This window comes from Syzygium oleosum, unplaced genomic scaffold (assembly GCF_021117445.2).
Source record: "Syzygium oleosum isolate NSW1041296 unplaced genomic scaffold, Sole_v2.1 Sole_v2.15, whole genome shotgun sequence".
In the NCBI taxonomy this organism is placed as follows: domain Eukaryota; kingdom Viridiplantae; phylum Streptophyta; class Magnoliopsida; order Myrtales; family Myrtaceae; genus Syzygium; species Syzygium oleosum.
In genome coordinates this window covers 2898437-2925730 of record NW_026607499.1, presented here as the reverse complement: position 1 = coordinate 2925730, position 27294 = coordinate 2898437, and the positions used below count along the sequence as shown (strand labels likewise).

At 41.6% G+C, this 27294-nt stretch overlaps 4 protein-coding genes and 1 pseudogene across 4 annotated transcripts; 3 read left to right on the top strand and 2 right to left on the bottom strand.

Annotated features, from left to right (window-relative positions):
* The first annotated feature begins 2204 nt into the window (after positions 1-2204).
* On the top strand, positions 2205-10132 carry LOC115678155 (DEAD-box ATP-dependent RNA helicase 8). Its single transcript, XM_056318337.1, has 10 exons — positions 2205-3186; positions 4494-4554; positions 6007-6241; positions 6926-7164; positions 7513-7764; positions 7850-8030; positions 8616-8704; positions 8832-8905; positions 8984-9102; positions 9791-10132. Exons 1-9 carry the CDS (start codon positions 2882-2884, stop codon positions 9060-9062), a joined length of 1515 nt encoding a protein of 504 aa, XP_056174312.1. The 5' UTR covers positions 2205-2881; the 3' UTR covers positions 9063-9102; positions 9791-10132.
* A 2790-nt stretch (positions 10133-12922) lies between these two features.
* Positions 12923-15658, top strand: LOC115678015 (transcription factor MYB17). The gene is made up of 3 exons (XM_030601288.2): positions 12923-13742; positions 14096-14225; positions 14851-15658. The coding sequence occupies exons 1-3, from the start codon at positions 13610-13612 to the stop codon at positions 15497-15499; spliced, it is 912 nt and encodes a 303-aa protein (XP_030457148.2). The 5' UTR covers positions 12923-13609; the 3' UTR covers positions 15500-15658.
* Positions 15659-16118: 460 nt separating this feature from the next.
* LOC115678017 (remorin-like) lies at positions 16119-20037 on the bottom strand. The gene is made up of 5 exons (XM_030601289.2): positions 19865-20037; positions 17341-17391; positions 16991-17078; positions 16668-16749; positions 16119-16522 (listed from the first exon to the last, which is right to left on the bottom strand). The coding sequence occupies exons 1-5, from the start codon at positions 19929-19931 to the stop codon at positions 16328-16330; spliced, it is 483 nt and encodes a 160-aa protein (XP_030457149.1). The 5' UTR covers positions 19932-20037; the 3' UTR covers positions 16119-16327.
* A 3157-nt stretch (positions 20038-23194) lies between these two features.
* LOC115678169 (uncharacterized) lies at positions 23195-25141 on the top strand (annotated as a pseudogene).
* Positions 25142-25414: 273 nt separating this feature from the next.
* On the bottom strand, positions 25415-27030 carry LOC115678170 (actin-depolymerizing factor). The gene is made up of 3 exons (XM_030601497.2): positions 26872-27030; positions 26064-26329; positions 25415-25694 (listed from the first exon to the last, which is right to left on the bottom strand). The coding sequence occupies exons 1-3, from the start codon at positions 26872-26874 to the stop codon at positions 25544-25546; spliced, it is 420 nt and encodes a 139-aa protein (XP_030457357.2). The 5' UTR covers positions 26875-27030; the 3' UTR covers positions 25415-25543.
* Between the last annotated feature and the right edge of the window lie 264 nt (positions 27031-27294).

Here is a 27294-nt window from a genome sequence, read left to right as displayed (position 1 = left end):
CGGCCGCCGGCCACACGCCAGGGCTGGCGAGGGCAGATCACAGCCTGAGTGAGGGCCGCCCTTGCCCAAGCCTCTTGCCGCCCTCGCCGGATCTGACAAGGGCAACCCTCGCCTAGGCCGCGAGGGCAGTGGCGAGGGTCCAACCCTCGCCAGATCCAGCGAGGGCGACCCTCGCCCAAGTGGCGAGGGTCCAGCACTCACCGAAGCCAACGAGGGTGGCCCTCGCCTGTGGCCGGCGAACTGGCCATGGGCCAAGGAAGGGAAAGAAGAAAAAAAAGAAAAATTAAAAATATTATTAATAAAAAGAAATTTTGTGTAGTTATCAAACGTATTTCTATTCTTTTTCTATTCCAGGAATATAAATTTTGGGCAGTTACCAAACGCCTTCAAATGTTTAGAAATTATTTCCGAGAATGGAATAAAAAAATTATTTCTGAGTAGAAATTATTTTCGAGAACAAAATTGTTACCAAACTAGGGGTGTGCATGGTCCGGGTGGGCGGTTCCCATCCCCGAACCGTGGACCGCCCGCTACAGGATCGGTTCCAAAAATTGGAACAAAGAACCGCCCGTCGGTTCCATGGACGTGCCCGAGAACCGGACCGCCGGTCCGGTCCAGTCCTTGGGCGGGTCCATGGAGCCGGTCTCAACAAGTTTTCCTAGACAAATAAAAAAAAATCTGTGGACCAACATCGGATCAACAGAATAAAAGGAAAAGAACATAACTTTTCATACAATTCCTACACTATGATCGATTATATTAACCACATCATCCATAAATCAAGTGGGTACCCATTAATTATTGGGAAAAATGACCAAGGTATCCCAACTACACAAGAGCTTCAAACATGATAACAAATTTTCTTCTTTTTTTTAATTTTTTTCGGTCAGATTTTTTTAATTAAAAAATAAAAAAAATAAAAATATATTATTATTATATTACCGGTCCGGTCCAGGTGGGCGGTTCCACACCGGGAACCGGCCCAAACAGTACCGGTTCCAAAAAATTGGAACCGGGAGCCGGACCTGTTCCCTTGGGAACCACCGGTTCCGGTCGGGTTCCGGGCGGTTCCGGGCGGATCCCGGTTCTTTTGCACACCCCTATACCAAACGCACACTAAGGGCCCGTTTGGTAACGTGTCAAACAGTGAAAATTTATGTTCTTTTGTTCCCAGAAATAATTTGGGAACAGAAATGCGTTTAGTAAACTTTTTGTTCCCGGGCACATTTTTGCAAATATTTGTGCCGAGAAACAGTTTTGGAAGAGAAACAAGAAGCAAAAAAAAGTTTCTTCTTGTTTCTCGGCATAATTTTGAGAATCAGTTTTTTTTTCTTTTTCTTTTTTTCTTTTCTTCTTTTTGTGTTGCTCTTCTTGGGTTGTGGCCGTCGCCGCGAGCGCCGTCTGGCGGTCGGCGTCCGACCACGGCCCGAGGCCGGCGAGGCGTCATGGTCCTCGCCGGCCGCCGCGGAGGCGAGGGTCCCCCTGCCGGCGAGGGCGAGGCGGACCCTCGCCGCCCGGGCGAGGCGGCTCCCGTCGGTCATGGCGAGGTAGGCCTCGCCCGGATCCGGGCGAGGCCGAGCCTCGCCGCTGAGTCACGACGGCGAGGTCGGCCTCGCCCGGATCCGGGCGAGGCCTACCTCGCCATGACCGACGGGAGCCGCCTCGCCCGGGCGGCGGGGTCCGACCCTCGCCCGGGGCGGCGGCGAGGGTCCGCCTCGCCTCGCCGGCGAGGGGACCTCGCCTCCGCCGGCGGCGGCGAGGCGTGACGCCCTCGCCGACCCTGGGCTGTGGCTGGTCGCTGGCGACCGGCCATGGCCTGGGTAGAAAGAAAAAAAAATTAAACAATTCAAAATATTATTAAAATATTATTAATAAAATGAAATTTGTGTGTAGTTACTAAACGCATTTCTGTTCTTTTCTATTCCAGAAATAGAAATTTTGAACAGTTTACCAAACGCCTTCAAATGCACAGAAATTATTTCCGGGCACAGAATAAAAAAAATTATTTTTGTTCAGAAATAGTTCCCGGGCACAGAATGATTGTCATGCGCACATCGAGAAGTTCTTTTGATATTCAAATTGACCGGCGCTCGATTGGAAAAGTCAAAAAAAATATCCCACGTCCTCAAAAGCCCAAGATCTCTTCAGAGTCGGTGCCGTTTCACAAATACACAAGAATTCAGGGCCTTCTCCGCAATTCACCCACAATTCCTCTGACGCCCTAGGAGACGGAGAAGAAGAAGAAGAAGGGGAAGGGAAAGAGAAACCACTCCCTTCTCCCCCCCAAACATCCATCGTCATCTTCATCGTCATCGCCATCATTTCGAGCTTCTTCGCAGGCAAAAAGACAGAGAGAAGAAGAAGAAGAAGGAGGAGAAGAAGATCATGAACAATCGCTCCGGCCGCAGCTCTCGCGCGCTCTGATTCGCTCCCCCTCCTCGCCATTCCTCGCTTCGATTCGCGAGCATTTGCCCTAGATCTGTACAAACAACTCTCTCTCTCGGTGCGCGATTCTCTCTCCCCCTCCCTCCCTCCCTCCCTCTCCTGCCTTCGCCGCCGGATCGTCCTTAGGGTTTCCCAAATCGCCGCCGTGTCCGTTGGAAGTGGCAGCCTCTTTTTGTACCCACGGTTTCCGCCTCCAATCGACCCGCGCTCGGCCGCGCCCCCCCCAAAACCCTAGAAGCTAGCGGGCGTTTTGCTTTCGGCTTCCGTTTCGAGTCTGTATAGGGCGCCGGACGTTCGGTTTTAGCAGATTTTCTGTCTTTTTCTTTTCGGCAGGCAGAGGAGCGTTAGGTGTAGTCTTGGTTCGTTCGCCAGTTTGTGTATACACAGGAAGGGGTAGTTGTTAGCTTTCCTTTTTTTAGTGGATTCGTGGTTAGCGATGATGAACAATAGAGCTAGGTATCCGCCGGGAATCGGCGCAGGCAGGGGCGTGAACGCGGGCCCTGCGTTCCAGACGAGGACGCCTCAGCCGCAGTATGTGCAGAGAGGCCAGTTAGGACAGCCGACGCAGTATCAGCAGAATCACCACCAACAGCAGCAGCATCAGCAGCAACAGCATCAGCAGCATCAGCATCAGCAGCATCAGCAGCATCAGCAGTGGCTTAGGAGAACTCAATTAGGAAGCGTGGATTCAACAGTCGATGAGGTCGAGAAGACGGTGCAGTCAGAGGCCGACGATTCAAGGTGCATTATACTCGCTGCAATGCACGTGTGCTCGTGTGTTCTATTTCTGTGCGGTCAGTGTGTCCGTGGAGATTAGATTATGAGTGGAGTATGTCGATTAGTTGTGTCGGTGCTGAATTTGTGGTCGAAAGTGAATGTCTTGCAACTTGTGTTTGGTTATGAGTGGAATGTTTCGATTAGTTGTGTCCATGCTGACCTTGCCATGACATTGCTAGAGGCATTGAGGCTTGTGTGTGCCGTCACTTGCTTATCCGAGGTTTCACGAATAGATATTTTAGTGATTTGAAGTTGCTACCTTACACGTTTTAAGTTCCTAGACGTGGAAACTTCGGAAACTTCGATTTAAGAATTCGAGTATCGTGTACGTCGTTAGTCTGATCTTTGTAGGAACTTTCCTGTATAACAAACTTGCAAAATCGAGAAAGTTATAGAAAAAAATTGGAGACTTAACCAATTAAATATCGTGTCTGGGCACATCTATTTTTTCATATTTTGACTTCTATGAAGTTCCTTTCTTTGCTACAGCTGATAATGATAGAACAACTTGGAGTTATTTACTTACGATATTTATTTTTCCGCCTTTGTGTTAAGTTTCTCAATTTTTCTTAATATTCCGAAAAAAAACTTCGTTTCTTAAAAGGGTTTAATCGTTTACCTCTCAGCGAAGGATTCCATTTGCATCTATTGAGAAAAGTCATGCATGCGATTTATTTGTATGAGAGAGTGCAGTGGAGCTTTGGGAAGTTTGTGAATTACCTATTTTGGTAGAGAGATCGCTTTCTCATCGTTTACCTAACTTGTGTTACAAAAGGCTAGTCTCAACTTTCCATCCAACAAAATCTGATCTTTCGGCCAATTTGGTGGAAGATATCTCTTCCTCATATATCATTTCTGGAACAGCAAAGTATGACTATGTAGCTTCTTCCGCATCTGTGGCCTGTGAAACTTCTTTTTTTTTTTTCAAATTTGAGCTGAAAACATGATTTTCATCGAGATTTTGAGCTGGGAATATGTCCTTTGTAACACTCGCTATAGTTAGGGACAATGTGAAATTGGGTCTTTTTACAGGAATTTATGATAATTTGACCTTATTTCTCGGAAGGTTCTTTTTAATCGACTAGTTGAAGGTTATTTAGCCAATCTATGGAATTCTGCAGAAATACCTATATTTATGCCTTTTTTGAAACTTTTCCCTGCCAATAGCAGGAAAGCTTTTTGTGTATGCATGCTTGTTCTTCTTTCATTGTTGATGTTTTCATCTCACGAGCTTGTTATTTTATACTGACGTTTAATGCTTTTCCCTCTAGTTCACAAGATTGGAAGGCAAGGCTAAAGATACCACCACCTGATACACGCTACAGGACAGAGGTATGAGGCACATATCAGCCTGGGAATGGCAATTGTTTCAGTTTCTTATAAATATACATATGTTTGATTCTTCGTTGAAGTTGAAGGTATGAGAACTTTGAATGTTCGATTCCTTTTTATTTGCTCTAAGCATGGTGAGAGGAGAGCTCATTGTTTTACTTGTACTTGACATATGCTAGTGTTTGGCTCGTACTATTAGCTAATATGTCCTCTGACTTTTTTTATCCTAAAAGTTGGTCACCCCACCTCCCTCTCTCTCTCTCTCTCACACACACACGCACGCACGCACGCACGCACATGCACACGCACGCACACATGCACACCCACCCATTTTGCCCAAGCAGCGGCTTGAATTAGTCAAGGATTCTGCAGTTACAGTAAAGATTGATACTGATGACATATGGCCTTTTGGCAAATTTGGGATGGGAGGCAGCATAGTTACTCTATTGGGGTGAACAATATGATACCCTCATTTGGTAGTTTTTAGTAGCTTTTATTGTCAAACGATTTAAGGTGGTGCCAGTTAGGCTGCGCATGGCAACCATTCTGTGCCCAGAATCTGATTCTAGGCAAAAATGATTCTTTTTGATTCTGTGCCTGGAAATAATTTCTAAGCATTTGAATGCGTTTGGTAACTGCCCAAAATTTTTGTTCTTAGAATAGAAAAAGAACAGAAATGCGTTTGGTAACTACACAAAATTTCTTTTTATTAATAATATTTTGAATTTTTTAATATTTATTTCTTTTTTTTCTCTTTTTTTTTTCTTTCTTTCCCCTTCCTTTCTTGGCCATGGCCGGCGCCGGCGACCGGCCACAGGCCAGGGCCGGCTAGGGCCGCATCGCCCTCTCCGGCCACCGGTGAGGGCAGCGACGCCCTCGTCGGCGCCCTCTCCGGCCACCGGTGAGGGTCGCGACGCCCTCGCCGGCGGCTGGTGGCGGTGGCCGGCGGCCGGTGGGTGGCAGGGCCGAAGAACAACCAAAAAAAAGAAAAAAACCAAGAAGAATCAATTCTGAAAAAATTGTTCCAGAATCAAGAAGCTACTTTTTTTTTTTTTTTGATTCTGTTCCAAAACTGATTCTGGGCACAAAAAATTTAACAAACGGATTTCTGTTCCCAAATTGATTCTGGGAACAAAAGAACAGAATCAATCACTATTTGGCAAGTTGCCAAACAGGCCCTTATTGTCTAAAGCTGAGAGCAATACATCCTTCTGGCTTATTCTTTTCAGTTTATGCAGTGTCTCCTCATTTTTCTATCCAACTTTAACAAAGTTGATACTAGTAATTGCTCCTGGATACTTAGTTTTGATGTTTCTCTAACTTATTTGTGTGAGATGAAATGGACGGATGGTTAGGAAATCTGTGACAGAAGATGTTTTTTCATTATTGATTTGGATATTTTAGATCCCACATTGAAAGGTTCCATCTCTTAACTTCTGAATTTGACTACAGGATGTGACAGCAACTAAAGGAAATGAATTCGAGGACTACTTTCTGAAGCGCGAGCTCCTTATGGGTATTTATGAGAAAGGATTTGAAAGACCTTCTCCTATCCAGGAAGAAAGCATTCCAATTGCTCTAACTGGTAGTGACATTCTTGCTAGAGCTAAAAATGGAACTGGAAAAACTGCTGCATTCTGCATTCCTGCCTTGGAAAAGATTGATCAAGATAACAATGTTATTCAAGGTTTGTGTTGTATCTTGTTTTTTATTATTTTGGATAGTATGTGAAATTTGTAATGCTGCTTTCAGTTGATATATAGGAATTAGCCTCTGCCTTAAACTGAGAAGAATAAGCCAGAAGGGTTGCTTAGATTATATTGGAATTAGCCATTGCCTACTCTAAACTCCATGTTCACCATGGAGGCGGAATCTGATTTGGTCTAAGGATTTTAGGCATTGTCTTGGGCTCTTTTGACTTGATGAGCTTTGCTTCTGCCAGTACCTAAAAGGCTATCTTTCATGTTGCGTGATTGGCAAATTTAGGTTGACTCCAAGATCATTAGAGCTCAACTTAAATTGTTGATTCTCTTTGCAGTTGTCTCCAACATAAGCTATAGCACCTAAAACTTTGAAAAGTTTTGTAGCTTAGCTTTATTTTTGGCAATCAGGCTGCACAATGCCCTTGAACCAAAATGATACACTATTAATTAAGAGATCTTGCTTCACTTAAGCTTCGTTTAGCCTGTACCAGTAGCATTTTTTTCATATTCACAACTATACTCATTAGGTGACTTCGGTGTGAAAATAAAAAAGTTTGTGATGCTGAAATAATAAGTTTGGCATACTGTTGTCAGTAAGTCGTCTAGTGACATGTGTTATTTGATGCAGTTGCTTGTGACTTATGTGATAACTCTTTCATTTGATGTAGTTGTCATACTCGTTCCAACCCGGGAATTGGCTCTTCAGACGTCACAAGTATGTAAGGAGCTTGGGAAGCACTTGCAAATTCAAGTGATGGTGACCACTGGTGGAACAAGCTTAAAGGATGATATTATGCGTTTGTATCAACCTGTTCATTTACTTGTTGGAACACCTGGAAGAATCTTGGATCTTGCAAAGAAGGGAGTGTGCATAATGAAAGATTGTTCAATGCTTGTTATGGATGAGGTAATAATCTGCTGATTTAACTTGGTGATTTGTGTTGCCATTACGGTTCAGATTTCAGTTCTAGTAGATGAAAGTTCCATTCGCGGGGTACTGTATTCTTTTCCACAACTCTTTTTCTAATGCCAATTGTGCTGCTCAAGCTGCTAAGCTATGTGTGTTCTTGTTCTCAACTTAACTTATTTGTATGTGTCGGGGAGGATACAGACCTGTTTTCCTTGTTCGTTTTCATTCATAGTTTATTCCTTCTTAAATTAAAATGGAATCCTTGGTTGTTGCTAAGCTATAGAAATTTTCACCTATAGAAATTGAATTCCAAAGATCTAATGTATGTGCATCTATGTATTTCAGGCTGATAAGCTCTTGTCACCAGAATTTCAACCATCGGTGGAGCAACTGATTCGATTTTTGCCAGGCACTCGTCAAATCTTGATGTATTCAGCCACATTTCCTGTTACTGTGAAGTATTTCAAGGATAGATATCTGCAGAAACCTTATGTTATTAACCTTATGGACGAGCTCACACTGAAAGGTATTACTCAATATTATGCTTTTGTTGAAGAACGGCAGAAGGTGCATTGTCTCAACACACTGTTCTCAAAGGTTTGTTCTAATTGCTGATGATTTCGTGAAATTTTCCCTCTTATGATTTGGACCATTTGTGACAAAGACATTGTTCTATCTCCAGCTTCAAATCAACCAATCGATCATTTTTTGCAACTCAGTCAATCGGGTGGAGCTTTTAGCCAAGAAAATAACTGAACTCGGCTACTCTTGTTTCTACATTCATGCCAAGATGCTGCAAGACCATCGGAACAGAGTTTTTCACGATTTCCGTAATGGTGCCTGCAGAAATCTTGTTTGTACTGGTATGTTGTTGGTGTGTCCTGTTGGTTACTTTGTGCTACTTTTTACTATGGATGTGCAAGCTGATGTGTTTGTACTTGACATGCAAATTGTTACAGAGTGAATTTCTCTGTACATTTTTTCTCCAATTTCATCACGATTAAAGTAGCATAAGTATCTGATGTCCAAAAAAAAAAAGTAGCATAAGTATCTTCAGTTTCATCTGGGTTTGGGTTTTCTCTCTCTTTGTTGTTTTGAGCGGGGGATTGGGTGGAAATTGTTATTTTCTTACAGTAGGTTTTAGGATTTAGTTAGCTGTTTGTGATTTGATGTTAATACTTGAGTGGTAGGCTGCTAGGAGTTTGATTACAGCATAGTTTCTGTATGTCCAAGGTATTAAACACTCTTAGGGGCAACAAATCGAAGTTATTTGAGAGATGTGGCTTTTGATGGTTAATTTATGCTGCTCTTCTTTGGTGGTTCTGGGGGTGTTGTGATTATATGGTGGCATCGATTTGTTTTATTCATTGAAATAATTGTTTGCTTATTCTTTTACTTCTCTAGTCGGATCTGATGAATTTTTTCCTTTGTATTTGGTAACATTGCAGATCTATTCACTAGGGGTATTGACATTCAAGCTGTGAATGTCGTTATTAACTTTGATTTCCCCAAGAACTCTGAAACTTACTTGCACAGGGTAATGTTGGGAGACTCTTTCTCTCTCTCTCTCTCTCTCTCTATCTCTCTCTCTCTCTGTGCTCCTCCTCTTTCCCTCCCTATCCGCTAATGTGAAGCATCACAAGTTCTCTTCGTTTCATGTGCAGGTTGGTCGTTCAGGAAGATTTGGCCACCTAGGTTTAGCTGTCAATCTTATCACATATGAGGATCGCTTCAACTTGTATGCATTTCATTCCCTCATCTGTCTGGAATTGCGAGCCAAACAGTAACTGATAATGTGCCTCAATTTTTCGTACAGGTATAGGATTGAGCAAGAACTTGGAACTGAGATAAAACAGATTCCTCCACATATTGATCAGGCAATTTATTGTCGGTGATATATGGGAGAAATCTTGGTGCAGTACCGACTTGGAAATGGTGAGTGATGGACTGTGGGGTTGTTTTTTAGTTGGTATTATCATGTGAATTATTTTATGTAAAATTTCGAGACTTTGCTTGAAATGTTTTTGTGTAGCTAATAATTATTTTGCTATAACTTTGGTCTGAAGGTGCCTTCATTCATCATTTGTACGAATAAGGTTCAGTCTCTGTGTACAAAGCGAAAGAGTTTTCATTAATCATTGATTGGTAGTCAGTGGGCTGAGCTCGAATGACTGCATTTTCTTTTTATAGCACAGTGCATGGTTTTCTGTCCATTATGTTTTTCTTTTTTGACATTCTTTACAAGATTTGTAAAGTATCAATTTGTAACCTCAATTTTTACGAGGAGTTGTAGCTGAATGGGTCGAAGGTTTGGAATAAACGGCAAATCAAAGATTTATACGACTCGGGATTTAAATGTGCACTTCCTTTTTGTGGTTAATGGAGGATCAAGATCTCTTCTGAGATGAGGACTCCATGCCGAGGAATGGATAAAGTAATACAAATTGAAATTACGATTTGATGATATAATAAGCATTGGACAATAATAGTGTTATAGTGACAGAGATGTACACGCGCTTATGTATATATAGCATGAATCGGACTAATCCAAATAAGATTTGTGCGGTATGCTGGATTCAATTTACTATTAACACGTTGCTAATATCTCCTCTCCTGCTTTCAGGGGCCAATGAAGCTGCCGGATTCAATAAGTGGGCGCGGGCAGCTTGTGGAAGGGTAAATTGTGAGGGATTAATATGAGAAGACATTTTGGTGGACGCCCAAATATGAGTGTTAATGATGGTTTTAATGGTGTCTGGATTGTGTAACCCGGATTTATATCAGGAGATTCCTGAGAGTTGGTAGGTGATCTACACAAGTCTCGGGAAGACGTATGGGTTCGATTTACCTTTGAATTTCCTCAAGAGACGTTTCCCTCTTGTTTTCTCCTGTATCGTCTCGAATGTTCTTGTTCCCTTTGTTTTAGAAAGATTGATCACTGTGGACAGATGTACCTTGGGTCTAATCTCTTGCTTCTTCTCCTCCTCTTTTTTTTTTTATTTTTGGTTTTTTGTTTTTTTGTTTTCGTTTTGACTTATTTAACTTCCAGCCTCTCTCTCTGTTCTTTTTGTTTTAGATTGACCAAGGTAGGTTTATTTCTGTGTTTCATCTGACTACTATCCTCTTTCCCAAAATGTCCTGTTTCAGGAATTCGTTGCCAGTAACTTGCCAAATCGTTTTGGTTTCTTGATGTCTAATGGGACTTGCTAGTATTGGCCGGGCTTGGAAAACTGTGAATCATAATTCTCTCTCGAGCATTCGAATCAAGTTTTGTTGCAAAAGAGATTGTGGATGTTGTATGCCGGCCTGCATCTACATACATTTTCTGTTTTCTGGCTTTGTTGTGGCAACTTTCGTGCATAACCTTTTCCGACACTGGCTAAAGCAGGACTAGGATTAACTAGCGGTGAGCGATTTTAGGTTCCTAACATGTTCTACTTGAAACTTGAAACCTATTTTCGGGTATAGATTTCTCATTTTTTGGAACTTGGAACTTACCAGTCACAGGTTTCAGGGTCGATTTCAAGGTCTAATAGGTTTTTTTTTTTTTTTCATTCATTTTTAGTTAAAAAAATCGAAAATGAACACAACAATATCGAATAGGCTTGTCATTTACCAAAGAGAATACAAAAGACTAGTTTTTCTGGCATTACGGTTTAAATAAATATAATTAAAATGAGAAGTTATTGTGTGAATCGATACTAGATGTGAGCAGTTTCATGTTCCGTACATGTTTCACTTGGAATCTACTCATGAGAATAAGTTTTTCATGTTTTTGAAACCTGGAATCTATCCTATCAGAGGTTCTACGTCGATTCTAGAGTCTATATAGGTTCCATTTGTATTATTAACTGAACAATTGTAGTGAATCATCACCTTTAATGACCACAACTTGCTGCTATGATCCACTGATAACAACTTATATTTAAAAACATGAAGAATATGAAACATTAACGAGTCATCAAATGAAAGTTCAGACTAGTGGTTTTAGATTATATACCCATCATCTAATACCATGAAACACCGCAAGATTACGTGAAGATATAGATCAAGAAAAAACACAAAAAACTTATTTAATTTTTAGGTTTCAGGTTCCACCTACCTAGAATATACCCGTCGAAACATGTTTTCCAATTTTTTGAACTTGGAACATACCCTGCATACCTTGAAACCTGAAGCCTATAAGTTCCCACTGATCAGATTCTCAGGTTCAGGTTCCACCTTAGAATCATGCTCACCCCTGGGATTAACAACTGTTCGTCCCTTTATAGCACGAACCAAGACTTACGCTCGTCCGGGACACATTATATTTGAAGCGATTGATCGATGGAGTTCGTGTACGCACTGCCCGTTTTGCATGGGGAGTTGATATCGTGCCAAAGGTAGGGGAAAATGATGAACTAAATTGCTTAAGCGATCAAATTCATACACAGGCGGATGAGAATGTAATGAAATCCGGAGGATATACTGCATCGACAGTTTAACCGCGCGCAAGAGTCTATGCTCTTTCATGGGCACCGTGCCTTCACCGATTCCGTCATTGGATTGAAAAACAGAGTACCACCGCCGTTCGCGCTGAAATCCGGCCATAGGGTTAACATCTGTTGCATTTCATTTTAATGGCAAAAGCCGCGGAGCTCGTATAAGGACCGTAGACTGACCCGTATAGTACCCGAGCGATTGTTTGTTTGTTTGCTTGCTTGCTTGTTAGTTTGTGAACCCTTTTTTTTTTTTATCTTTTTCCCGAGCAAGAAAAGATCAGAATGTTTATCTGAAAACAGGGAGTGCCAGAGAGACTGCGTGACTCAACCGAGCACGCAAAACTCAGCTGAGTCAACAGACAGACATGGTGCGGAGGAGGAGCTTTCCTGTTCTGAGTTTCGTGGGTTTTGACCGCATTTATTATCCCCTTCTTCCCCTGTTTCTTGACATCTCTTTCCACCATTGAATGGCTTGTCCCTCTCGCAAACATACATTTATTTATTTATTTGTGAATAAGCTATTGATTCCTGCTATTCCTAAATTTATGGTTCGACTTTTGCGTTCGCGATGGAATCGATTTAAACTAGGACTATATTGTTTATTTTAGCGGATCCGTCTTCACCCTCGGCACGATATTTGTGAATTGCACATGATTTCCACCTTATAAGTTTATTTACCACCTTTTCAAAGACACAGTCGAACGGTCGTGAGTTAACTCTCTCAGTGCGTGCGAGGAAGGCCGAGATGCTTCCCGACATCCTTCGACGAGGCATGTATCCTTAACATCTCTGCGTACTTATTGTTACGATCATAGGCGCACACATTCTTTGAGAAGAGAACTCCAGATCCATGGAAGTTCTCCTCTTGAGCTGAAGCAGTACAGAAACAGGCTCATAGTGTTCACCATAGATTCGCATCCAGCCTCAGAAAGCTTCTCCACATAAGACATAAATCATCCTGCACAACAGATATATTTAACATCAAGTAATTCGATCAATACTAAGAAGAACAATATGATGAAAAACTCAAAAGCAGCAGAACTTATGTTTATTGCTCAACCAGCATTGCACCAGATACTGGTTAACAAAATCCATAACATGAATATGCAGATTTATCCCAGTCTAGCTGGCAGTCATCAATGAACGAATGGATAGCAGAGGAAGAGAGGGAGGGAGATTGTCACCTCAGACTGTGTCCGTACCCCCTCATTCATGTCATGTCATAGAGCCAGAGCCATTAATGACAGGACACACTCACCTCTCTCCTGAGATCTCATTCCTCTCTCGCTCTCTTCAAGAACACCCACCATTAATGCAACCCTCTTGATTGTCACTTCACGTGGTTTCGCTTTCTTTACCTCTTCCCACCCAGTTGAAAACCTCCCTCCCAAAAAAGGGAAAGCCCGCTTTGATGGGTTTTCATTTTTCTGCACAAGAGCTTCAGAGACTTGTGACCCGTTGAGTGATGATGATGATGATGATTCAAGATATTCAGTCCTCTCCTTCCTTCTTCTTCCCAAATCCCTTCGTTTGCTCTGGGCTACGAGCACTACTGGTAGGACCAACGCGATACATCGCTTAAATACGTGATGCGTTAGCCATTAATGTCTCTCCCAGCAAAAGTAAGTCCTATTTAATGCACTCCGCTGCTTAAAGCTCGCCGATCGTCCTTCCACTTCCCAGAAGTTGTGTTCAGTTCAATGTCGATCCGTCCCCAGATGTAATAACTCGACATGGGCATTTAGCAAACTCCTCGCATGTTACATGATCCTCTTGTCTCTCCTCTCTCTCTCTCTCTCTCTCTCTCTCAGAGATAGTCATTTTACTACTACTCTGTACTTCATTTGCTCTGTTTCACTCGCGGACTGAAGAGCTTCAGAGGCGTTTCTTGATTATCTCTGGGTATTCTTTTTTTTGGGTAATGTTGCGATAACTTCTTGAGTGAGAGAGAGAGAGAGAAAATGGGAAGGACACCATGCTGTGACAAGAAGGATTTGAAGAAAGGGCCATGGACACCCGAGGAAGATGAGATTCTTGTCGAGTTTATCAGACAGAATGGCCATGGAAGCTGGCGTTCTCTCCCCAAGCTTGCAGGTTGGTCAGCACTTCTCTCCTCCTCTTCTCTCTTCTTCTTCTTCTTCTTCTTCTTCTTCTAACTTTGTCCCTTTTTGTTCTTTTTTCGGTTTACTGAGTGTTTGATCACCATAAGGGCCTCTTAGAAACCTGTCTTATAAGAGGAATTAGTGTGGTTCCAAAGGCGAAGTTGCGATCTTTTTGCTTCAGAGAGTTTGAGAATGGGCAAAAGTAGCGTTCTTTTAAGTGGTGTTGTGCATCTGTATGAGAACATAGTTGGTAGTCAAACATAGTTTTGCACTAGAAGGCTTCTTACATATGCTGATATTGTGAGTTCATACACTGGTGATGGTTCTGCCGTTGCTGCTTGATAGGTCTTCTTCGTTGCGGCAAGAGTTGTCGGCTAAGGTGGACGAACTATCTCAGGCCAGACATAAAACGTGGCCCTTTTACTCCCGACGAGGAGAAGCTTGTCATTCAGCTTCATGGAATACTCGGTAACAGGTACCTATCTTACACTTTCGGAGACTCATGCCTGGTGCTTAGGCTGCATAACCAGCTCAGTGGATATGGTTGGCTTAGTTGAGTAGAGATAATAAAACTTCTGCTTGCATTTGGATCGTGAATAGCTAATAGAATGGAAGGTACCCTTTTGGGGTTATATCAGTTACCGTTGTTTTATGGCACTTGTCCTTTTAAGTCTTGGAAGATCGATAGTGGCTCGACTCTCGAACATTTTGTTCTGCCTAAGCAAGTTGATGATCGGTACATATTATCTTTACTAGATGCAAATTTTGGTCAAGAACCCAGAATACCGACGCTATCCACGATGAGCAAATAATTTAGCTTATGTGGCGAATTCTTAAGCTTGTGAAGGTTGTGTTGGAATTCCAGATAGCATCTTTTGAACTCTTACTTACATTAGGCTGTTTATTTTGTTGCTATACAATGTCCCATACATGCTTTAAGCGTTGGCAACTTGATTTTCCCTTGGTTTGTATCTACTACTTTAAATTTAACATGTAATTGAAAGTATCTTAGAACTGCTCTTTTTGTCATAGACGATTAGGACACATTGTGATTGGAAACATAAGTGTAGGCCTTTGACATGTTCCATTCGGGTGCCCAGGTGGGCTGCCATTGCTGCTCAACTTCCCGGAAGAACGGACAATGAGATCAAGAACCTGTGGAACACCCATCTAAAGAAGCGTCTTCTTTGCATGGGCCTCGACCCCCAGACTCATGAACCCTTCGTAGCCCGAGGCCCTATGACAAACTCACCCACATCTACAACCATGCGTCACATGGCACAGTGGGAAAGTGCTCGGCTTGAAGCTGAAGCTCGGCTTTCTAGGGAGTCCATCCTGTTTAATCCACTTCCTCTGCAAAAAGCTGACGCCGACCATTTCCTCCGGCTATGGAATTCAGAAGTTGGAGAATCATTCAGAAAGATAAACATAGAAATGGGAAGAAGCCCAGTTTCTCCGGCATCTTCATCTGTGAAGTGTGAATCCAATTCAGCCATCAGCGCCGAAATGGGTCCCTCCTTGGGTGGTTCTGCTGCTGCCACAAATGACGGAGACGACGATAAGGAATACAAGAGGTGCAAATCCTACGTTCAACTAATGGCTGCAGGGACAGAGTCTTCCGGCTCTAGTGCATTAGAAGATTCATCAGACACTGCGTTGCAGCTGCTGCTGGATTTTCCTATCAACAATGACATTAGCTTCTTAGGAGGAGATTACGATCAATATGCTTCATCTTCTGGTTTAGTATAGAAATTTCCGAAATATTTGTAGTGATGAAACCCAGCTAAGCCTTTGCCTTTTATAAGGCCTCTCCTGCTAGAGTTTTGAGCTTTTTCCATTGGCAAGAGGGGATGTGAACATAACAATTGACTTTATCGTAATGTCTAATTTGCTTAGTCTCTTCTGCTCCGCAGTATCTCGAAATTTTCTTGTTCTGGACCCTACTAATGCATTACACGGATAGGTCTCGTGTTCCTGGCAACTTCTGCAGTTGGAAGTTCTACTGATATTATTGCTTTTGTCCGACTTATCCTCCTGTTAGGCAGTAATTGTTCTGGAAAACTTAAAATTCCACGGGTTGTTCAGGCAGAAGTTTGCAGATGGTCCATGAAACCTTCTTATCTGTGGAGAGCTATCGAATGGGCATATGTAATAGCTATATAAAGAAGCCATGAAGTCCATAGGCCCATTCTTGCTTAGCAAAATTACTGACCCTAGGGAGGGATTTTAAATTTGTTCGGCAGTTGCTTTTAAGTATTTGGAGTTGTAATACGGTTAAAAAAACCACAAGCGACCCTCTGTTATGGAAGAGAGGCGCTATCTCTGAGCAAGGAAGCAGAGACTAGACACATCATTTCCTTCAAAGGAATAACAGGTAAAGATCAGTCACAACCATTTAAGAACTTCAGATATCACATGGCAAACAAGCCCTTCGTCATGGAAGCACAAACGACAGACAGTAATCTTCCCTTTTCAACAAGGTTCACACACTAACAGCATGAAACAACAGAAACAATTTCGATGGTCATCTTGCTTTTAAGTATTATTGCCTTCTGGTCAGTCCAAGATCAACGATTTTCAGAAACACCCGAGGAACTTCTTCGGCATGTGCCCAGTAGCACGGTATTTTGCAGCCACTTCCTCTGCTTTGAGAATTTCTTCACCTCGTTTTGCTTGAATTATTGCCCTCTTTTCTTCTGCTTGCTTGTGAATTAATGCTACCTTGTTTTTCATTTTTTCCCCGTATTCTGCCTTCTTCTTCTCTAGTTGTTCCTGCATACCATGAATACGGAACTGATAATAACCAAGAAAGGAGCAGATCGTACAAGGAAAAACTTAGAAACAAATGCTCAAAGCTGGAGAAAGAACAAAATGATAAGGAAAAAAAAAGGAGGAAGTGGGTGTTTGTGGACGTTACCTCTGTTTTTCGCAATTCGGCTTCTTTAGCAGCCGTCTTGCTGTTTTCCCAAGAAGTAGTTGTAGACATCTTTTTCTGTGCCCTGTTCATGCAAAAACCTTGCATTGTTTGGACACTCTCTATTATGAGCTAGCACTATAAACTTATTTGCAAGTAGCTCAATGGTGTTTCGGACACAGGAGGGCAATCAGAACAGGCGTAACAAAGAACTCTTTCCCTCATGATCATACTTTTAGACTTCTGCTCATTTAAGGAAAGTCATGCATTTGGCTAAGGCAACCCAATTCAAAACTCCAAGAAGATGTGTCATGTGGATGGCTTACTTGTTGTCTGCCTTTGTCTTTTCACTCTCTTCCCATGCCTTTATGAATGTCAATTTCTTTTCCTTCTCAACTTCTGCTAGCGCAAGGTCTGCAAAAAGCATAGCACGGAAAATCCGGGTCAATAGAGTTGGGAGGAAACTCCATCATTCATCTAGGATATTTAAAGAGAGAAACTCGACGGTAAAGCACAAAAGAGATCTCAAACCATGCTACACGTAAAATGATTACGATGGAAATCAAGAAATTCATTGTGTCGCTATAGAATCAAACTGGCATCATTATTAGGAACTTTATAGAAGAAGTTTGGGTAAGATCAAATCTTTCTGAATGTGCAAGCGCTGAATACTCACCCCGGTCGACTGATCCACCTGAACCTTTATTCCGCGCTGTACCCGATGCCTCTGTCAATACGTATAAATTAAATTGGAGTAAAGACAGAATAATTACTGAATGCATATCCTTGAGTAATTGTTCTCGGGCAAGTATTGACGACCGAAGTGCATTACAATGAAGTGAAAAGCCACAACATTTTTCCAACTGCTAATACATTCTCAATATATTTATCCTTCCAAGTCCATCCCTCAATGCTAATTTTAATTTCTGGAGGACGAGAGGAGATTGAGTGATTGGTGTCTTATGCTGAGTTGCAGCTAACATCTTCACTTCAGTAAGTGAAAGTGCTTTGCTTAAAGTTCATTCGGTTTGTGCTGTGGTCTCCATGTTTTGTGCAAAGCCAGTTAAGAGAAGAAGGCGTCGATAATTAGCATAACCTAGTGTGGTCCAGTTCCTTGCACTTAGGACAGACAATAGTCTCAACAAGAAACTATTTATTCTTGAGGTTTTAGTTCAAGCAAACAGAGCTTGCGTGAAATGGTGAGCATAAAGGACTAATCAGTAGGAACCCTGTGTGCTTGAAGTCTTTGCCAAATTCACGTCAAGGCGATAAGTGAACTCCGTTGAGATTTATACTTGCTATATGTCTAATAATGTCTAGAGCTCAAATATCAAAGACGACTCGACATGACCGGGTTTAACTTGGTTCTGAACTAGGGTATTCTCTTAGATCGTGTTGGTTCAGACCTCATCAGAAGGCAATCTGAAGCAATAGAAGATAAGAACAATTCATTGACACTTTCCTATCACTTCCTTTCACCTCAGGAAAGTGCCTTAACTTCCTTCGTTGTTTTATCCTTCCTAAGGGAAAGGAAAATGAAAAAGAAAAAGAGAAAGAGAGTGGCTATTTTTTTCATTAGGTGAATGACACAAATGATCCCTGAACTTTGATCTAATGTATAATGTGAATTCTGAACTTTAGCTCAGTATGCAATGTCGTCCCTGAACCTTTAATTTATTCAATGTGGTATCTGAACTTTTGATCTATGTTCAATTTAGTTACTAGATTGTACGAAAATGTTCAATATTGTCCTTTCATTAATTCAATTTCGGAGACAATATTGAACATTTGCATACAGTCCAATGACTAAATTGAATATGTATCAAATATCCAGGAACTATATTGAGTAAATTAAAAGCTTAGGGACGATATTGTACATTGGGCTAAAGTTCAGGAACCATATTGAATAAATTTAAAGTTCAAGAATCATATTGCACGTTGGGCCAAACCTTAGAGATAATTTGTGTCATTATCTTTTTTCTCATTCTATTAAACAAAAGAGAATTGGTAGAGGTCTACTGTTCTTTTTGAAATCTTAAGAATAAAAAAAGCAGAGTGGAGAACCCAATTTTGGAATTTGATAAAACAGGGATCAAGCATAGTGTAACGAAAGCAACCCTTTTTTATACGCCAATCACCGAATTCAGCTTTCAGAAAGACTGAACTTGGGATCGAATTCCGTCTCTTTACAGATGTGATGACACAATGAAATCCACGTACTTTAACCAGAATGGGAGTTCTCTTTTCAAAGTAGGTCCTTCGTTAAGAATATCACCAGTTTTAAATATCATGCCCCTGCTTTAAAGGGGTTTCATGCAAAATAGTTCTTGTGCAAGTCAAAGACAGTTTTGAGAGCAAGTGAGATTCATAAATCAAAATTGGACACAACAAGACAAAGGATATGAAGGTTTAACATCACAAAAAACCCCAAACTTATACAACTATGATAGATTTATCCCAAATTAAGTTTTGACTGCAAAAATCCCAAATTGGTGCATTTATCATAAATTTACCCTCCGTTAGTTTCCATTAAATTTTACGGTCAAATTGCCAAAATTGGATGACACGTGGTAGTCGACGGGTGTATTAGTTTGGGGTTTTACCATCCGTTTGTCACATGTGTACTAGCTTGTGGTTGTTCATGATATTAATTTAATTTAATGGAAACTAACGAATGGTAAATTTGTCACAAGTGTACTAGTTTGGAGTAAATTTGTCACAGGTGTACTAATTTTGAGTTTTTTATGGTAAAAAAATTAATTTTGAGTAAATTTTGTTTTAGGTGTACCGGTTTAGGGTTTTCGTGGTATTAACCCGAATATTAACCCGATCATGACAAATAAATTAAAATTCAAGGACCTAAATCAAGAATGAACGTCATGAGACAGCTTCCAAAGACAGGAAAAGACAGGGTATAATTCACTTGAAGTGGGAAGATCAGATGATTAATAACCTTTCTCTTTGTGATCCGAACTCAGAATATAAAAGAATAACCGAGAAACGAGCGCAAGATAATTTTATCATTCCATTTACTTCGAGCATATAGACATGCTTTACCATCTACTCAGTACTTACTCATAAATGACAGAGAGAACTAGCTAGTTCGGGTGACAGTGAGATCATTATACTCTCCAGCCAAAAAGACAAAGAAAAGAGACGACTGAAACACAAAGAAGGATGAAGAGGTGAGGGCGATTTACTTGGAGCAGCAACGAGAGCAGTGGACTCATTGCTCTTCTCTTCTGCGACCGTGATCCCTCGCCTCATGCCTTAACTATCAACTTCTCAGAGTTTTTGACTCCAAACCGTTTTGATGATTCGCAAGTGAATTGAGCCTAACCCTCTTATTTATAGTGTAGTGGCTTTGCACAGATGGGGTCCATATCTCAGCAATAGGCGGGCATTTTAGTTTTTGGCAAAGAAATAGCAAGAGAGCGAAAGCTAGCTCGTCGGTCGACGTTTCGCTTGACCGTGCTTCTTGACCCGTCTCGTTTCGAACGAAATGGGTTGGGAATAAAGTTGATAAACAGAAAGGTAAGATCGTCGTTTTTCAGCATAGAGAATAGATGCAGTGCGAGGCTGTCATAAATAAAGAGTTAGGCCCAAAGAAAAGGAAACACAGTAATGCACACCGATCTGTATTAGAATCGCTATCTTCAGTTTGGATATATGTTTGCTGTTTAGCACTAGCAGTACCTCCGAATCACTAAGGGGCTGTTGTAGGCGGATTCGGCCGGACCTACTAAAATTTCCATGGCATCGTGGCGCATAGTGGCGTGCCCCCGAGTCGAACTTTAGAGACCATGCCCAAGCATGACCACATGACTTCAGAAGAGTAAAAGTTTCCTAACTTTTCTCAATCGAGTATATACTTTCCCCTAGGGAAGGTAGAACCGGAAACCGGAGAAACATGTCAAATTCCAGAGTAGGTTCCAGATTTCAAAAATAGAGGAACCGGTTACATCGGACTTGGAACAAGTTTTTGTGTTTATTGTTCTATGTCTTTGCATAATCCTCCGGCATTCCATGACGTTCGATGATGAGTGTGTAATATAGAACCACTAATCTAAGCTCCCATTTCCGGCGATATCCATGATTAAGACTTTTACTTTGTTAATGTTTCATATTTTTCGTGCGTCTAAATATGAGTTGTAGTCAATATATTGTAGCATCAAATGGTGGTCATTAGAGGTTCAGATTCACTGCAATCGTGCAATTAAGAATGTAGGCGGAACATGTTGGGGTGTGGTTCATACTCCCTTCTGACAGGAAGGCATGGGGATCCCGCTCCTCGGTGAGCGAGCAGGGGTCTAAGGAGGTCACAAGGGCAGTACCCCCAAGTTGCTAAAGGGCTTTTATAGTTTGAGTCCATATTTTATTGGTAGTTTGGGCTTAGGCCTATAAATAGTTGCCGGATATATATAGTCTTTCTCTTGTAATTTAGGAAAGTAACATAGAGGTGCGATGCGCTAATTATAGTGGAATTCTTTACTAGACGTAGCCCTAATTAAAGGGTGAATCGGGACAAAAATATTGTGTCTCAATTTGCTTTTCTCACTTTTTACTCTTTATTTCGTTGTAACTGTGCACCCGAATCCTAATAAAATCTGGGTAAATCCTTGAACCAGCCCTAAAATCTATAACGTGGTAGGTTCCTGAGTATGCATAGTAGGTTCCAGGTGTCAAAAATTTGAGAACTAATTCCGACAGTTAGGGTCCAGATTTCAAGTGAAACCGGAACCGACCTTGAAATCGCTCCCCTCTTCGGCTTCTCTGATCCACTCAAGCATTGGAATCTCGTTGGCTCTTCAGTTAACAAAGGTGTTGTTACACGTAGGATGTTAGACTCTTATCCCAAATCCAAACCAAAAGCGCTGCCCTTGAGATTTGACAAGCGCAATTCAAGTCAGATCGTTACAATTACCGTGCCAATTATCTAAAAGAGCAGTGACGTCTTGGTTTGTCACGTTCCCCTTAAGTTTGATAGTGGTCGTCCATGCATGCTTATTTTATACGTATTAACGCTCTAGAAGCATTCATATCATGTGTAGGACTTGATGACTTTGTTTTTTACCCGCTTATTTTGCCTGATAAAATTATCTAAAAAATCATAAATCTATTATAAAGCAGACAATTCAATCCTAAACCTTTTAACAACTTATCAATTTAGTCATAAACTTTTTAATTTTGCTAATTAGTTTAGTCCTTTTGGCAAATTTTGATCGGAAATCGCTGATGTGGCTATCTAGTCAGCGTCAGCTGTCCTACGTGGCATAGTGCGGCCGGCAATGACGTGGACAATATTTTACGTTTGTATAAATTTTTCTTAATTTTTTTATAATTTTTTTATATTTTCTTTTCTTTTTTTTTCTTTCCTTCAACCAACCACTGATGAGACTCGACCTCTCCCTGCCCCTAGCAAGGCTCGACCATCACCAATGGTCGATCGCAGGCCATCATTGAGGCCCGGCAACTGGCCAGAGGAAGAAGGAAAGAAAAAAAAAAAAGGGAAAAAATTTATTAAAAAATTCAAAAAAAAAATAAAAAAATTATCTACGTCAGCATCGATCATGCCATATAAGACAGTTAGTACTGAATAAACTGTCGCATCAACGATTTCCAGCAAAAGTAGCAAAATTTAAAGATTTATGACTGAATTGATTGACGTATAATAAATTTAAGATTTTTTGGATAATTTTTCTTATTTTGCTTCGATCGAGGGATAATGAGCTAACTTTACTGCTCTCCTCCCAGATTCAAAGTTGTCTCTTTCGTCTCATAGACGCTGGTCGATAGAACATGCATATGTAGGCATCTAAACGTGAAGAGAACATATGATTTTTCATGAAGAAAACGAAACTGCCCTCTACTATTCTCTGCCGCACTCGTCCGTTTAGACTTTGCAAAGCCCGCGAGAAGAGCGCCCCATTCCTGCACGCATTGTGGCCCGTGTGATGTGTCTCGTAACAGGCGAACTCCAACTGAAGAACGAGGCTCACGCAGTGTTCTCTACTCCTCTCTGTGCCCCCCCATTCATTACCCTTCAATTATCTTGTGTATGTTGTGGGGAGTCTTCCAATGTTATATGTCACATATTGCCGGAGAGACGATCAAAGACTAGATGAAGACGATTGTCAATGAGAAGCATTTGGGCATGTCCGGCCATGGAATTCATAAGCAAACCCCGGCCGGAGCACGTTGGAGGCAGCTACAGAAGCGAAGTGCAACCGAGACTCTGGTTATCGTCTTCTTCTTCTTCCTTTTGGCCGGCGCTCTGGTTTTCGCCGTTTGCATCAAAGCGGTAAGTAGATATGACAGACCTGCATTTGATGTAACCCGTCATTACATACCGAGTTTCGTTGCGATTAAGAGATGATTATTACTCTTTAGCGAAATATTGGAACGGGCGATTTTCCTAGAACTGATGGAAGCCGCATTAATTACATTTCATTTTGCATTTCCAGTTTCAATCACTCTTTTCAGGTGCTTATCCAATACCAATCTTCGCAACTTCAAAAGTACCAAAGAAACCAGAATTCCCACTCCTATGCACAAACCACGATCTCACTCAAAAACGTCCAAGAAACTACCCGACCACTCAAAGCCTCGCCAAGCAATATCAAAACCATGCATCGACAAGTCAATGCCCATCATACTTCGTATGGATCCACGAAGATCTGCGGCCGTGGAAGGAGACCGGGATCACGAGGGACATGGTCAAGAGAGCGCGCAAGCTGACGGCGCATTTCCGGCTCGTGATTCTCAACGGGAGGGCCTACGTTGAGGAGTACAGGCCGGCGCTACAAACTAGGGACGTGTTCACCTTGTGGGGCATATTGCAACTCCTTAGGCGTTACCCTGGAAGATTGCCTGATTTGGAGCTAATGTTTGACTGTGATGATTGGCCGCTCATCCAAATGAAGGACTATCGACGCCCCAAATCTGAACCGCCGCCGTTATTCCGATATTGCGGGGGTGGAAAGACATTGGACATAGTGTTTCCAGATTGGTCTTTTTGGGGATGGTAATTAAATTCAAATTTCGCTCACTATATAAGAACATAGCAACTAACTCTTATTTTTAAAAGAAATCATTGTAATGGGAATGATATGCTTGGTACGTATATATAGGGTGGAGACAAATATCAAACCATGGGCATATGTGTTGAAGGACATAGAAGAAGGCAATAAGAGGATTAAGTGGGAAGATAGAGTGCCCTATGCTTATTGGAGAGGGAACCCTAATGTGGCCTCCACCCAAAGAGACCTTCTCAAATGCAACGTCACAGATAAATATGACTGGGATACCCGCTTATTTATTCAGGTAATACCTTTTGATTTATATGTAAAAGCATAAGAGGAAAGGAAATCGTATATGTCGTGTTAATTTAGATGAACTTCGCATATGAAATCCACGTACTATATATGAACTTACATGATCTCGGTGCACGTATGGTCTGTTAGACTTCTCTAACACATGTTACGATTGTCAATCTCTTGTGGCAGGATTGGGAGGAACAATCCAAACAAGGGTACAAGCAATCCAATCTAGAGGACCAATGCACCCATCGGTATACAGTACAGAGTTGATCAACTGCTTGCACTTGTTTTCCTTGTCCTTGGGAAACAGCTTTCAGGAGTCACTGTTCTTGTTGGATTTTGACAGCTATAAGATATACATTGACGGGTGGGCGTGGTCTGTAAGCGAGAAGTACATCCTGGCATGCGATTCCATGACTCTGTTCGTACGTCCAAATTACTATGATTTCTTCACCAGAGGAATGGTCCCCTTGCAACACTACTGGCCCATTAGGGACAACTCCAAATGCACGTCCCTCAAGTTTGCCGTGGAATGGGGCAACAATCACACCAACGAGGTTTCCCTCTCTTAACCGTCCATTCCTATTTACGTGCCAAATTTAGATTATTGACGCACTTCTATTCTCGTCACTTACAAAACAATCAATAATCAAAATTTGTTAAATGTACTGACCGTTTGATCTAATTCAAAGCCACGTCAAACCGAATGATCTTCAAAACTTCTTATTGACAAACGCATTTGACTGTATCGTTTGTGCCAGGCAAAGATCATAGCAAATGGTGGGAGCCACTTCATATTCAATGAGCTGAAGATGGAGTATATATGTGTATGACTACATGTACCATGTGCTGAGCGAGTATGCAAGGCTATTGACATACAAGCCAAGCATACCGCCAAAGGCAGTAGAGGTATGCTCAGAGGCAATGGCATGCCCATCAAATGGGACATACAGGAGGTTCATGGAGGAGTCCATGGTGATGTCCCCAAGCGAAGGAGCCCCATGCACTCTCCCTCCTCCATTTGACCCTCCTTCACTCCAAGCCTTCAGTGAGAAGAAGGCTCATTCCACTTGGCAAGTGGAGATGATGGAGAATGAATATTGGCAAAAAGTTAACAAGGACAAGGACAAGAACAAGAACATGAACAAGCCCCTCTAGAGGGAAAATCCCTTGAAATTGTTTGACTTTGTTTTGACATTTTTCTAGCAATTGTTTGGGTTGGGGCAGAAAGAAAAATGAGGGGCACTTGTTTGAGATTCCATAATTTGCCTTTGAGGGTCAGTCATGGAAGGGCTTCTAGTGAAAACTTACAATGTTTAGATTGTTGAAATATGAATATGGGTTTGGGCCTGATCTCTCCCTCTCTCTCTCTCTCTCTCTCTCTCTCTCTCTCTCTCTAGCCAAGTGCTAGTGCTATACTCTCCTTGAGACTGAGATAGAATGACGCAATTATTCTTTGAATCCAAATAAGCCCAAAAAGAACATACAGAAGAAGCAAAATTTGCTGCTCACTGGGATACATAGAAAGATATAAATTCATAAATTAAGGGATTCATTCGTTTAGAGAGCTCGCCCCTTGATGATGTCGATGCTCATCTCGCTGGGATCCGTAGCTTGCAACTCCACTTGAATGCCATCTAATTCTCTCTTGAATCTGTCTTTAGAGCTCGCATATAGCATCTTACTCCTCACTCTTGATGTATCTGGTGACCTGTCCCCCCACCAAAAGAACACAAAACAATTATTAAAAAAAAAATCACATTTCACAGATATCAGATATAAACGAGTCGATGATTGAGGATAACGTACAAAATAATGGACAAATGAGAAATACTGTGGTCATATTCAACATGTAGAATATGCCTATGTCAATATCATGATTGTCGTGACCATTCATATTTTGTTATCCCAGCTGTCATGATCAGAAATGTTATGTCTTTATAGTCGATTGTACAAAATTTGTACATAATTGGTCCTGACAATATCATAAAGGTATAGCAAGTGGGAATACAGGCTGGTTGTGCACAAACATGCAATATGACACGAACACAAGCTTGGAATTGGAAAGTTTTCCTGTTACCAGGCGATGAAGAAGATCTTGCTCTTTTGACAGTTCTCGTCGGTGGTGAAGTCGAAGTCAAAAACAGCATATCGGCACTCGTCAGGGGGCATACATGCGGTGAAATCGTCGTAGGTTTCTTCAGGACTCCCGACCTTCTCCACGGTGACTTGTTGGATCTTCTCATCAATCTTGAACACGATGAACCGGTGGTTCCTCTTTGCTTTTAGCTCCAAGAACTTCAGCTTACACTCGTCGTTCACCGCCATTCCCGACGCCGAATTTGCCTGCAAATTTTCGTGTCACTTACTTGCGAAAATCAAAGGTTTATATAAATCTTTTCTTTGTTTGTAGAGTGATGAAATAGATGGGCCAAACGAATCACATTTTCTGCATGCATGAGAACCAATTATTCTTTCACCAAGCAACATTTCGATACACTATATGCGCAATAACTTTTGCGTAACTAGATATTATTTGCATTAACAATCGACAATGGCAACCATATCATGCATTTCTTTGTATTTTTATGCGTGGCCGCACTCGGCTACATTGACGAATCAAATGGAACAAACCATGTTTCTTGCAAAGCGTAGCGAAAAATCTTGGCCATACAATGTTCTAGTTAATCCATCTATCTATATTCGCCGAACCATGCTCTCAGGTGAAACAACGAGGCATCTACATCGGCCAAATTTCGAATCCCATCCGCCATATACAGAATGATAAACAAATTGATACTGATCATGGGATTTCCAGCCTCTATATCTCGTGAAGAAGCAGATCCTTGAAACGAAAAAAAAAAAGGTGGGCTTTGTGAGGAACATACCATTTTGTGCACCAGACAAGAGAGCAATAGAGGGTGAATATGTCAAGAATGAGATCAGATCCAGCCCTAGAAGGAGGAGGAGGAGGAGAAAGAGAGACCCCTGATTTTGGAGATGGACATGAACAAAGGCTTTGAGTTTTGAGGGAGGAAGGAAGAAAGAGATTGAAGAGGAGAGATTTTCTTGGGCCAAAACAAGGGTTGCTATTCATTTCGGCCTCCCTAACCAACCATTGCCCTCGGTCATCACATTCCCTTGTTTGATGTTGCCACGTTGTTTATTTGTTTATTTATTTATTGATTTTGCAAATGGGGTAATCTATTTTTGGCCAATCAAGTTATTTTGGGGATTTTTTTTTGCCTATTCTTAAATTTAGAGTATGATTAGTCACACCTCTTCTTTTAGGCTCTTCCCCTTTTCTTGTG